The sequence below is a fragment of the Mustela nivalis genome (genome assembly GCF_964662115.1).
Source record: "Mustela nivalis genome assembly, chromosome: 17".
In the NCBI taxonomy this organism is placed as follows: domain Eukaryota; kingdom Metazoa; phylum Chordata; class Mammalia; order Carnivora; family Mustelidae; genus Mustela; species Mustela nivalis.
Window position 1 is genome coordinate 42,408,970 of NC_139036.1, and position 12,363 is coordinate 42,421,332.

A 12,363-nucleotide genomic window follows, 5' to 3' on the forward strand; every position below is an offset into this window, starting at 1 on the left:
GAGTACTTGAAAATGTTCAACTTAAGGGAGCCAAGGGTTGGATGAACGAGGGAGTAAGAGGGAAGGAAGAAAGCATTTACAACCAACGGTGCAGCATTAAAAAAGAAAAATCACACAATGCAAACAAGCTTTAAAGAAATATGTTTATTTAAAACTTACATTGAGACAATTAATAGCTTCAACACAGAACAAGATAGCTTTAGGAACATAAAACAAGCTATTTTACAATATAATGTCTCAAAGCATCCTAAATTCTACATCTCCTCTGACTTAAAGGGAGAGAGCCAAGATTATATTTTCAGTAGAGAAGGGGCTTGGATACTGATAGCCCAAAAAACTCACGGTGTACCAACTTGAACTAAGTATGTATTTTACAAATAACTCAATGAGCCCTAGCACATGGATGGTAATCTTCAAACATCAAGCAAGCGTAATTTTTCACAAGTGCATTATTATGCAGGAGGATTAAGTTCACAACAAGTGCTCTACTGTATGTGCTTCAATGTCAGACATTCGTAGTGATGCTCAGAGAGTAAGACAAAAGCCCTACCAAGGTAATCAACAAAGCCGTTATTTGGCTATCTAATTAAATTCCTTGAAGCAAGATGACTACTACATTATGTTACTGTTATTGTATTACTCACTCAACTATGAGCTGTTTTGTTTCCAATGACCAGAACACATTATAATATAGGCATTATAACAGCAACAAAAATGGACTATTCTCAAGAAAGCGACAAACCGGAGGGGACTGTGCCAAAATGTTTGAAAATTAAAAGAGAGACTGAACTGCTTCTCAAATATTCTACAGTTAAATGGCAACCTATAAATACCCTATTTTTCTAGTGAAGGCAGAGGACTTGCTTCACAATTCTGTGGACTTTCAAAAGACAGGAAGTGTGGCCAACATGCCCTTTTTATTTAAGCTTAATTAGATGAAAGTACAAAAAAAAGTCCCTTTAGTTATGCTTGTTAGGCCAAGTAACTAAAATAATACAATTTAGCTTGTCTACCTACAAGAATAGTGTCTTATTAGAACAATATGAAGCAGAGAATGAAGTATTTAAAACATCGCACATGCTACACTAGTCAAGAAACAAAGAGGAAAAGAGTGTGCCCTCGAAACTGCCTTACCAGCAGCCTGAAGAGTTTAAAAAACAAAAGCACACAAATCTTTGATAAACACTATCTTTCCAGCTTCAAACCTCTGTTTTCTCTCTCTATATATATAAAAGTCAATATTTTAAAAGTTTTTGGTCCCAACAATACTATATAAAACTGAGTGACCAAAACAAAACTTCATCATGAAGTCAATGAACTGAGATTTGTTAGCAAAATATTTTTGAATTGGCACAGCAAAAGCAAAGTTGGATATCAAGATATACAAGACTAATCATGCAAACTGCAAGTGAGAGGTATTACTTAAACACTAAGCTCACGACTGACATTCTCAATAGATACCACGGATTTGTTTTCTTAAAACCATGGTGGGGTAGGTATAGTTAAGGAATATCCATTCTAAGAAGTAGCACTCAAAATTATATATAAATACTACTTTTTGGTATAATCAATTCCTCTTTTTTCCTTCCACAAAACAAAAACAAAAGCAACAACGAGCACACAAGGTCTGCTGAATATGTGTTAAGCTGTCCTTTTTAAAGCTATATTTTTAACTGCTTAAAATACCAAACGCATTCTTTTAAGTTTTCATCAAAAAGGAAACTTCTTTCCCCAAGAGCCATTTTAGGCTTGTGACCATAGTCAAAACCTTTCTAAATACTCTGGAAGTTATTTCTAGTTTAGATTTCAGAATGTCAGCCTTGAACAGATTTAAGCAAATCTGGTTTCCTTCCTTATTAACAAGTTAGTTAGGATATTTCAGAAACACAAGTTATTGATGTGAAGTCACACATGTGAATTCAAATATGAAAATTAGAAATCCAGTCAGGAAAACCTGCACACATCATGCAAGGAAGGACTTACCCCTTCTTTTCAGCCATGGCCTAGGCAGCCTGCTGAGTTAAAAAAACAACAGTTTCAATCAAGTGTTCAAAACCAGATTATACCTAAATCTTAGAGGAGTTAAAACTTGTCACATCCCCTGAAGAAAGACCACCCCCCAAATAACTTGGTAACAATGTCTCAGAAGACAACTCTAAGATCCAAAAACCTTAAATCACACCTTTTAGAGTGAAACTGCCGCTGTAGTGAGCTACTAAATTATTTCACCACCACCAAGAAAAGGAAGCACTAGCTACCACAGTCTATCAGAGAGGAGAACATCACTCAGTGAGCTTCTCTGTCTCATTTGCACAGACCTCTCTCAACTCAGAATTAGCACAAATGGCTTTTTTCAAAATAACTACAAATGGAAATTGTAAGATGGTAGATGTGGCATAGGATAATATATCTTCATACAGAAATAGGACTTGAAGTTACTACCCCACCCCAATGGAAATGAAATGGTTTTAAAGCGGATTTCCAATATATTTATTGACAAACTGTCCTAGGCAGGAATACTAATTATTCAAGGGCTAAATATTAAAAGTCTTGCAGCAAACTGAGAGCCAAAATTTCTGGTTGTGCTTTTTTTGATATTTGATACAATAAGGAGGTTAATTATAACGGACTAGGGGAATCACTTCATTTGGAATTCAATACTTCTAGAACAGCATTCTGGAATGTCTAAGGAGAGAGACATTCTGAAAGAAACAAGAAACATAAAATGGACCCCTTTTGCAACACATTAGGGCAAGAGTCCTCTAAGCTAACTGAGTGCTAATTTGTATAAAGCTTTGGAGTGCATTCGAGAATCAAAAAATGCATAAAATAAATAAAAGGTAACTAAAGCAATACATTTTTAAGAGCCATAGTTGTGTACCTAAATTTGGTATTTCAGGGTCAAAGTTCCCATAAAAGTCTAGGGCAACTGGATAAAATAGACCAACCAGGGCTGAGAAACAATAAGGCTTCTCTTTAACCAATTTCTCTAAATTGTCACTTCCTTCCCATTTTAGAAAACATTTCTTTTAGAAAGGAATGAGGATTCTATACAATATACATTAGAGCAAAATTTAAAATTGAAGGCATTAAGTGTCGATTGTCATAGGCATTATTTATACTCAGTAATTTATCCTCAAATAAGCCTGCAACTCCTGAAGAAAGTGTTTAAATGTTTTAATGCCTTTCATTGCTCAGTCTATATGAATACTACTACAAATTTCACATATATAACTTCCTCTGTATTAAACCAATCAGCTAAAGATCAATACTCTTGTCAACTACCATCATCTCAGAGCAATGGCTCCAAGTCTGTAACAGTTGCTGAAGAAAAATATTCAAAAAGTAATGAGCCAATCACAAATTTTTCATCAGTCATCTCTTCTAGAAAGAAACAACAGAATTTCTAGATAAACACATACAATGAAATACCAATGCAAATATTCTGCAATCATCTTGCTCAAATATTGTGCTTTTCCCTTCAAATCTCAGTCTCACTATTGCACACACCTCCTGCAGATGAGGGCTCAATGCATAAAATCTGCCCTTTTCAAAACCAGCCATTCAGGAAAAAAATCAAAAGGAATATCAAAGTAAATGTGCAAATAAACTGTTGCTTAAAGCATGTTCAAAACAGTAAGTCCCTAAGACAAAGGAGTTTTAACTTGTTGGCAAAAAAACAGCCAAGTGACTATCCCTGGTTTTTCCACTTGTCATTAGTAAGATCTCATTTAGCTAGCACATCCCACACAAACCAAAGACAGAAAAAGACTACAAACCAACAAAAGTTACCATATACTAAATCGGGTTTCCCATTCTTCAGTTTTTTAACTATATTTCCTTTATATGGGGCAATAATCAGTTTAGGTAGAAAATAAGTTATCGACATACTTTTTCAAGTAACAGTCTGGGTCTCCTCAGCCTCACGAAACAGGTACAACTGTTTCAAGCTGTACCTTTTAGAGAATCTAGCATTCGATCTGAGAGCTCGGCACTCGTCGCATGTTTAGGGCATGCCGATGTATTTCTTGCATCTGTCTGATCCGGTCCTTCTGCCACATTAAGTTTTGAGGCATAGGATATCTCTGTGTTCCATGCAAGTACCGGTATGGGATTCTTATGTGGCAAGCCGTGGCTCTACAACGTGGCTGTGGCATGGGAGGAAGAAGCATCCACCGCTTTCTTTCCGCACAGTATCGATAGGCTTCCTTCCGATACTGTTTGTCAATATCATCACTGTTTTTCCAGCCTCCGATAATGAAAACGTCATCTTTGTAGTAGCAGATGGCTGCTCCTTCGATGCTTAGGACTTCTGGAGGTAAGCTTTCAAGGATCTCATCGGAAACTTGACTGGCAATTTTTCTTACTGCCTCTTCATTTTCTAAAGAATAACTCTTAGGACAGCATGATGCTGTCTGATAAAAGTTTGAATTGACCACAGACATTTGGAAAAAACAGTAATTGTCAATAAGTGGCAAAGATTCCACATCTTGCCACTGTCGAGTCTCTGTATCATAGCATGTAATTACAGCTTTTAGTCCATCTTCCGTGTCCCGGTCCACAGGAGTGCGGGCAGCGATGTATACAAACCGGTCTTCAATGGCTAGCGCTTTGACATCTCGAAGAATCTTTGGTGCGGACTCCAAGTTGTGCCATTTATCTAGCTCGGGATTATAAACAGTCACATCTTTAAAGCCAGGGCTAAAGTTGCCATGTCCTCCAATGCTGTAGAGCTTCCCTTTGACTTCTGTTAACCCAAAAGAATGCTTCCTTGTCATCAGACTACAAACATGTTCCCATGTATTCAAATTTGGGTTGTATCTTTCCACAGTTTTAGCAAACCCTGGCTCCATTGATCCAGCAACATACACATAGGACTCTGTTACTGCAACAGCATGTCCATCAAGGTGATTATGAATATGGGGCAGGTTTACCCATCTGTCCTCATCGACAAAATATCCCACACATTCACTTAAATAATCCCCTCCTTCTGACACGCCTCCAATAACCATGATCACGTCCATATTTTGCCCATAGCGAGGTAATAATGAGACATGAGAGGCGGGGTGCTGGAAGGTGCCAGATTGTATGTTTTCAGCCCTCAGAGCATGCCTCTCTACTGCATCGGCCACTAACTTGACGCAAACTTCATTATTGGCCACCAGCCTCTCTGGTTTGACATGCCGAGTAAGGTAAGTAGGTTTCATCTGGGACAATCTCAGCAACTTAAAAAGTTCTTCAAAGTATCTTTCTCTCTCTTCTGCATTTCTCTGAACCCACTTCAGAACTGTTTCAAAGAGAACCTCCTCGGAATCCACCGTAATTTCCAAGTCTGACAGCCAGTCTCGGATGAGATGGAAAGGTAAAGTATAAAACTCTTCATCCTGAATTACTTTGTGGAAATTTCTCCGTATCATATCGGCAGCTTTCAGAGCAAGTTGGCTCAAGGTATACATGTGAGCTAAGCTATGAATGGCCACACAATTGGAGAGATGAAGTTTTTTCTTGAGAAATTCTCCACAAAATTCTTTTAAACGAATTAAAAGGAACCTAAAAATCAAGAAAAAGAAATTTTCAAATGTGCATGTTTTTTGTGGTTGCATTTTAAGAACATCTGAATTATACAAATTAAAATGGTAAGCTTTATCTCACTTTACGCCCAACATCTGAAAAAAAGGCAAAGCTCCCCAAATTAAAAAAGGATTATGCTAAAAAGTATATTTAAAAGCATAAAGTCATCTCTATGTAGGATATACTTTAAATTATTTGTATTATATAGTTTATATATAATTATACATGATGATACATACAACACACACACAGTGGAGATTTCTTCATAATGTAAGGTTTCCCGGAACATATCCTTCGATAAAGTACAACAGAAAAAAAAAAATATATATATACAATTTCACTCATATGTGGGACTTGAGAAACAAAACAAACGTGCAGAGAGAGAGAAACCAAGAAACAGACTCCTTAACTATAGAGAACTGATGGTGGGGCACAGAGTGGCTCGGTCATTAAGCCTCTGCCTTCAGCTCAGGTCATGATCCCAGGATCCTGGGATGGAGCTCCGCATGGGGCTCCCTGCTCAGCAAGAAGCCTGCTTTTCCCCCCACTCCCCCTGCTTGTGTTCCCTCCCACTGTGTCTCCCTCTGTCAAATAAATAAATAAAATCTTAAAAAAAAACAAACAGATGGTTACCAAAGGGAAGGAGGAGGTTGAAATGGATGATGGGGGATTGGGGAGTGCAGTTATCATGGTGAGTCCTGGGTAACGTATAGAATTGTTGAATTACTGCTGTACACTTGAAACTAATAAAACACTGTATTTAACTACACTGGAATTAAAATAAAAAAATTTTTATTTTATAAAGATTTTATTTATTTATTTGACAGAGAGAGACAGTGAGGGAGGGAACACAAGAAGGGGGAGAGCAGACTTCCCAATGAGCTGGGAGCCTGATGTGGGGCTCAATCCCCGACCCCCCGACCTGAGTTGAAGGCAGACACTTAATGACTGAGCCACCCAGGCACCCCTGAAATAAAAAACTTAATAAAAAATAAAATGCAATAGTCCCACGCTTTATTTTTATTGGCAAAAGTACAAATCCCAATCCCAATTTGTCTATGCCATTCCTGTCCTAATCCCTGGTCAATCACCTGCCTTTTCTAAATGAGGCAGGGTCTCAGGCCTTGACTAAGTGGTACAGGAGCTGTGGCTTCTGGGGGACTATGTCTGCTCAAATATCAGAAGGAACAGCAGTGGAAGCCTCCTGTCAGAGATTTTAATTTTTCTCTTACTCAGTTTTCTTCCTGGGCAGCTGCCAATGGGGGTTGGGGGTGGTGCTGGGAGGGTGTGGCCTGAGCGGGGTTCTAAAGCGGGGGTGGGGGGTGGAGGGGTGGCAAGGCAAACTCAAACAACAGTAACAAAGGTATGAAAGGGTTTGGCATGCAGCTGAGGAGGAGCTGTCTGCTCACCTAAATTCACTGACACATACTCCCTTGCACAGGGTGTTTGGAAACACCGCTCTATGAAAACAACAGGTAGCATATACTAGGCATGTGCCATGTTCTGGGCAGTGTGCTGGATACTTCCTGTCATTTCCTTGAAAGAACCCTTGAAGGAAGGTATGATCAACAGTATATGGGTAGTAGGGACAGGAATGTTGCCTCAGAGATGATGGGTAAGATTAGATGTGATGGTTGCAAGATACTTAGAACACTGTCTAACACCAGGCAGCTGCTAAAGCAGATGGAGAGAAATTAAGAGTTTTAGGTAAACTGCCTGGGGCGTTCTCTCCTCACCTCCAATTCCCCTATAAAGCAGGGGCAAATTTGAAAAATAAGCCCACACAACAGACACAAACATAGCTTGAGTGATTCCAATGACCCTTATCTACCCATTTCATTCAACAAACCTCCCTCTCTCATATCTATACCTGCCCCCATCCTTCCTCACCCTCTAATGACCCAACCCTGGGCTTTGAGAAAACAGAAGCAATCAGGCAGAAACTCCATCTCCCCACCACCCAATCTGCCTGCAGGTCTATCCTATAACTATGCATTCCCAGTCCAACTTTTCCATTTTATTTATTTTTTATTTTATTTTATTTTAAAGATTTTATTATTCACGTGACAGACAGATCACAAGTAGGCAGAGAGGCAGGCAGAGAGAGAGGAGGAAGCAGGCTCCCCGCCGAGCAGAAAGCCCGATGTGGGGCTCGATCCCAGGACCTTGGGATCATGACTCGAGCTGAAGGCAGAGGCCTAACCCAGTGAGCCACCCAGGTGCCCCGAACTTTTCCATTTTAAATACGGGTTCTGTCCCCTTCCTGGTTTTAAGGGCTTTGCTCCTGCAATTATTCCTCCAATTCTAAAACATCAATTTCTCCTCTTCTTCTGATTTTTTTTTTTTTAAGCACACAAACAAGCTCAAGTATCTCCTATCTGGGCGGGGGGGGGGACCTCCCCTGACTCTTCCCCAAATATTTCCACGTGTACCATTATTCTGACCCTCTTTATAGGCTCTTGTTAATGCGATCAAGGACCTCTCTTATTGCCAAATTCAACAATCTATTATGATTGACAGAGGTGACATGCTCAGGCTACTCTCTCCTCTACACTCTGTGAGACCTATCTCCTCTGCTGGTTCCTTAACATTTTGGAACCCCAGGATGCAATCTTTTTTTTTTTTTAAGATTTTATTTATTTATTTGACAGAAGGAGAGATCACAAGGAGGCAGAGAGGCAGGCAGAGAGAGAGGTGGACGCAGACTCCCTGCTGAGCAGAGAGCCTGATGCGGGTCCTGGGATCATGACCTGAGCCAAAGGCAGAGGCTTAACCCACTGAGGCACCCAGGCGGCTGCCAGGACTCAGTCTTGCCCCTTCTCTGTCTACACTCTCTTCCTAAGTAATTTCATCCAGTTCCATGGCTTTAATCGCCATCTATATGCCATACTCCTCCCAATCCCTAGCTCCCAATGTTCTTATATCCATCCACCTGCCTCCTCATACATTGCCTGGGCCAAAACCAAACTCCTCATCTTCCTCCCAAACCTGCTTTCCAACACTCTTCCACGTTTAAATAAATAAATAAATAAATAACCCTATCTTACCAATTGCTTGGATCAAAAAAACTAGCAGTCTTTTCCCTTATACTCTACATCAAACACATCAGCAAATGGTCCCTTCTACCTTCAAAACGTATCTGGAATTGAAGCACTAATCACCTTTACTTCTCTTTGACCCAAGCCTCTACCACCATCCCAACCTCCTAATCTCTCTGCTTCTGCCCCAGGAACCCCATCCTTTTTTCAACACGGCAGATTCTTCAAATCAGACTGCATTGTTCCGCTGTCCCCAAAGCAAAATTCTTCAAATCAGACTGCATCATTCCTTTGCCCCCAAGCCTTCCCATCTCCTACTCATTCAGAGTAAGAACTCCTTTCACAAGCTGCAAGCCCTCTGGAACCCAAGCTCCATGGAAACTAGATCCATCCCCACCCTGAGGGGCCTCTCCCATGCCTCTGCACCTGCATCCACTTGATGGAGTCACACTGGCCTGCTATTCTCTAACATCCAGATAAGTTCCACCTCATGGCCTTTCCAACCTGTGTTCCCTACCTAAAACACTCTTCACCTCATCCCCTTCGGTTCTTTGCAAAATGCCTTCTTCATTAGGCATTCTCTATGTATTAAAAAACACAGCTCCTCTCCACCAGCACTTTCTTTCTTTCTTTTTTTTTAAAGATTTTATTTATTTATTTGACAGAGATCACAAGTAGGCAGAGAGGCAGGCAGAGAGAGGGGGGAAGCCCCCCCCCCCCCAGCAAAGGCCCGATGCGGGGCTCGATCCCAGGACCAGGAGACCATGACCTGAGCCGAAGGCAGAGGCTTAACCCACTGAGCCACCCAGGTGCCCCTAAACCAGCACTTTCTATATGCCCTTACCATGCTGTACTTTTCATCAAAGCTGTAACAATCATCTGACATGCTATCTACTTTATTATTTTTTTTAAGATTTTATTTATTTATTTGACAAACAGAAATCACAAGTAGGCAGACAGGCAAGCAGAGAGAGAGAGAGAGAGAGAGGAGGAAGCAGGTTCCCTGCTGAGCAGAGAGCCTGATGGGGCTCAATCCCAGGACCCTGGGATCATGACCTGAGCGGTAGGCAGAGGCTCAACCCACTGAACCACCCAGGTGTCCCCTGCTATCTACTTTACTTACTTGTTGTCCATCTAGTAAGGTAAGTGCAGCGAGGAAAGGGGCTTTTGTCTGTTTTGTTCACCACTGCATTTCCAGCACGGGAGAACCCAGTGTCTGATCTGATGCATAACAGGCACTCACTAGGTACTTGTTAAAATAATGTACCTGTAACACAATACTGCCAAAACAGACTCCTCCACAACTCTAAAAATGGCATTCACCTGCCTCCTAACCATTCTCTGAAACATCCATTCCTACCCCTCACAATCTATTTCTCACAGTAGCAAAATCGGCCTTTATAATAATTAAATCAGGAGATTTCTTCACCCAGCTTCCCATCGCCCAGTAAAAAAAAAATCAAGCTTCTTATTTCAATGGGTTTCACACACCCTTCACAGACTAGATCCAGCTCCGCTGGATATTTCCTTTAGTTCTTTAAGCCAAACCGGGTCCTACCAGAAGGCCTTTGCGCTATCTGCCTGGAATGTCCATTTCCCATCTTTGCACGGTAGGGCTTTCTTGCCATTTGGAGGTCGGTTTTAATGTCACCTCCTCAGAAAGGTCTTTCCTCAACCCAAGCACTTATCCTTTCATCCTTTTAAAATGTCAACACAGCACTGATCACACGCAGACTTTCTTTTTCATTGCCTTTGTCCCTCCACCTGGAATCTGAGCTCCCTAAGAGCAGGGCGCCCTCGTCAGACCGGCCGCTGCATCCTCAGGACCCAGGGCAGCGGCTATCCAACAGTACACAGCTGGCGCTCAATAAGTACCAAACAAATGCATTTACTCGGGGCTCCCTCCGGTCGAAACCCGTAGGCACTGCCTCCCCCGTCCCCTCCCTGGATGCGACCCTGAGGTGGGGGACATCTCCACCTCCCCGCGCGAGGCCCTCCGCATCCCGCCTACCTGTCGGCCAACTCCAGCACCTCGTGCACACTGCCCGTGCTGACGCGGATGCGCCCGGTGTACATGTATTCGATAACGGCTTCCACCGTGTCGGGCTCGGGCCCGGGCTCGGAGCTCCACTTGCGCATCTCCACCCGGCCCGAGCGGGACTCCGAGAACTGGCCCGAGAGGAGGGGCGTGAAGTACTCAGTGGCAGCGGCCAGCACCGAGCGGTGAGCCCGGAACTCGCGGCCTCCCGCGCCGCCGAAGCACAAGGTAATGTCGCAGAAGAGGCCCTGGCGCCTCTGCTCGTTCTGCCTCCAAGATAGCTCCGAGCAGTGAGAGCTGCACTCGAAATCCTCGGCCTCCGGGCCCGGATCGCCCCCGCTCGCCTCCATTGCAGATATGCCAGGCCCAGACCCGAAGTCCACAGTGCCGCTGCCTCGGACTTCGGCGGCCAGCCCTGCCGAACCGGCGGCGGCCGTCTCCATGCTCTCCATCTCCAGCACCTGAAGAGATGCGGCTGCTGCGGCCGCTGCGGCCGCAGCCACCGCCGCCGCCGCCATCTTGACGCCGCCGCGCCCGACCTCCACAGTCTCGGAACGATCCAGCCGTTCTGGTGCGACACAGAGGGATTCTGGGAATAAATAGTGGGCGCGGGGCGGAGCCGGGCGCCCCTGGTGTGCGCACGCGCGGCCGCGCCCGCCGGGAGCCGTCCCACCTTGGAGAGGGCTCAACCGTGCTGCTCCCCCGACATCCTACACGCGAGTCTCAGTGGGAGGGTGGCTCGTCTCCTGCCCCTTAGAGTGGCATGCTCTTCCTGGTCATTATGTACCAAAAGCCACCCTCGATCATCAACCCGTGGTTAGTGTCTCGGGTGACGACAGTGGACTTCTACTTTAAAATTTAAAATGAATTTGGAGTAAACGTTACCGAGCTAAGCAGATGAGGGTGAGCAAGTTACTTAGTATCTCTGAACCAATTTATCTTCTATAAAAATGGGATAGTATCTGTGTTGGGAGATGGCTGTGCGGATTAAATGAAATGATTGTGTTTTACGTAAGTAATCCATCGTTACTCTTGCATACATCTTGTTAAAAAGATGAATAGAAGCCACTTCAGGGGTTAAGCAAGGGAGTGGCTCAATCAGATGAGTGTTTTAAGATATCACGAAATAATTGAAAAGGTGGCACTACGGGCCCTAGTTAGACCAGATATGGAAGGATCAGAGTGATAATGAAAGGATAAACCCATAGGAGGTGGCAACCAGAGAAGTGGAGGAAAGGATGACTCCCTTTGCCTTGAGTATCTGGGAAGAGCTTTGGTTACTCTTCACTGAGAAAGGGAGAGGTACAGATTTAGGGGAGAAGATAGGGTTTTTATTTTGTTTTTAAATTTCATATATATATATATATGTATTTTAGATTTTATTTATTTGACAGAGAGAAATCACAAGTAGTTGGAGAGGCAGGCAGAGAGAGAGGAGGAAGCAGGCTCCCTGCTGAGCAGAGAGCCCCATGCGGGACTCTGAGATCATGACCTGAGTCGAAGGCAGCGGCTTAACCCACTGAGCCACCCAGGCGCCCTAAATTTCATATTCTTTTTTATTATTATTATTTTTTTTTTTAGTAATTTCTACACCTGGGTTTGAACTCACAACCCTGAGATTAAGTCCCATGCTCCACTGAGTCAGCCAGGAACCCCCTTAAGGGGTTTTCTTTGAAGCTAATGTTTTGATTAGTTCGTTCTTTCTGTCTGTATGAA

The 12,363-nt window shown here is 43.0% G+C and overlaps 1 protein-coding gene across 2 annotated transcripts; it reads right to left on the reverse strand.

The window, feature by feature from the left end:
* Nucleotides 1-129: 129 nt before the first annotated feature.
* On the reverse strand, nucleotides 130-11,649 carry KLHL11 (kelch like family member 11). 2 transcript variants are annotated; one of them, XR_014304667.1, is made up of 3 exons: nucleotides 10,621-11,649; nucleotides 3,892-5,550; nucleotides 130-2,015 (listed from the first exon to the last, which is right to left on the reverse strand). XR_014304667.1 is itself a non-coding variant. In XM_082706034.1 (2 exons), the coding sequence occupies exons 1-2, from the start codon at nucleotides 11,163-11,165 to the stop codon at nucleotides 3,969-3,971; spliced, it is 2,127 nt and encodes a 708-aa protein (XP_082562160.1). In that variant the 5' UTR covers nucleotides 11,166-11,649; the 3' UTR covers nucleotides 130-3,968. The 2 variants fall into 2 exon arrangements, 1 of the variants encoding a protein (XP_082562160.1); XM_082706034.1 differs by having other exon boundaries at nucleotides 130-5,550.
* Nucleotides 11,650-12,363: the final 714 nt, after the last annotated feature.

Coding starts and splice junctions, on each gene's coding strand:
- KLHL11 (XM_082706034.1), bottom strand. CDS start 11,165: ATGGCGGCGGCGGCGGTGGCTGCGGCCGCAGCGGCCGCAGCAGCCGCA. Junction 5,551..10,620: donor GTGCTGGAGTTGGCCGACAG/GTAGGCGGGATG, acceptor CTTGATTTTTAG/GTTCCTTTTAATTCGTTTAA.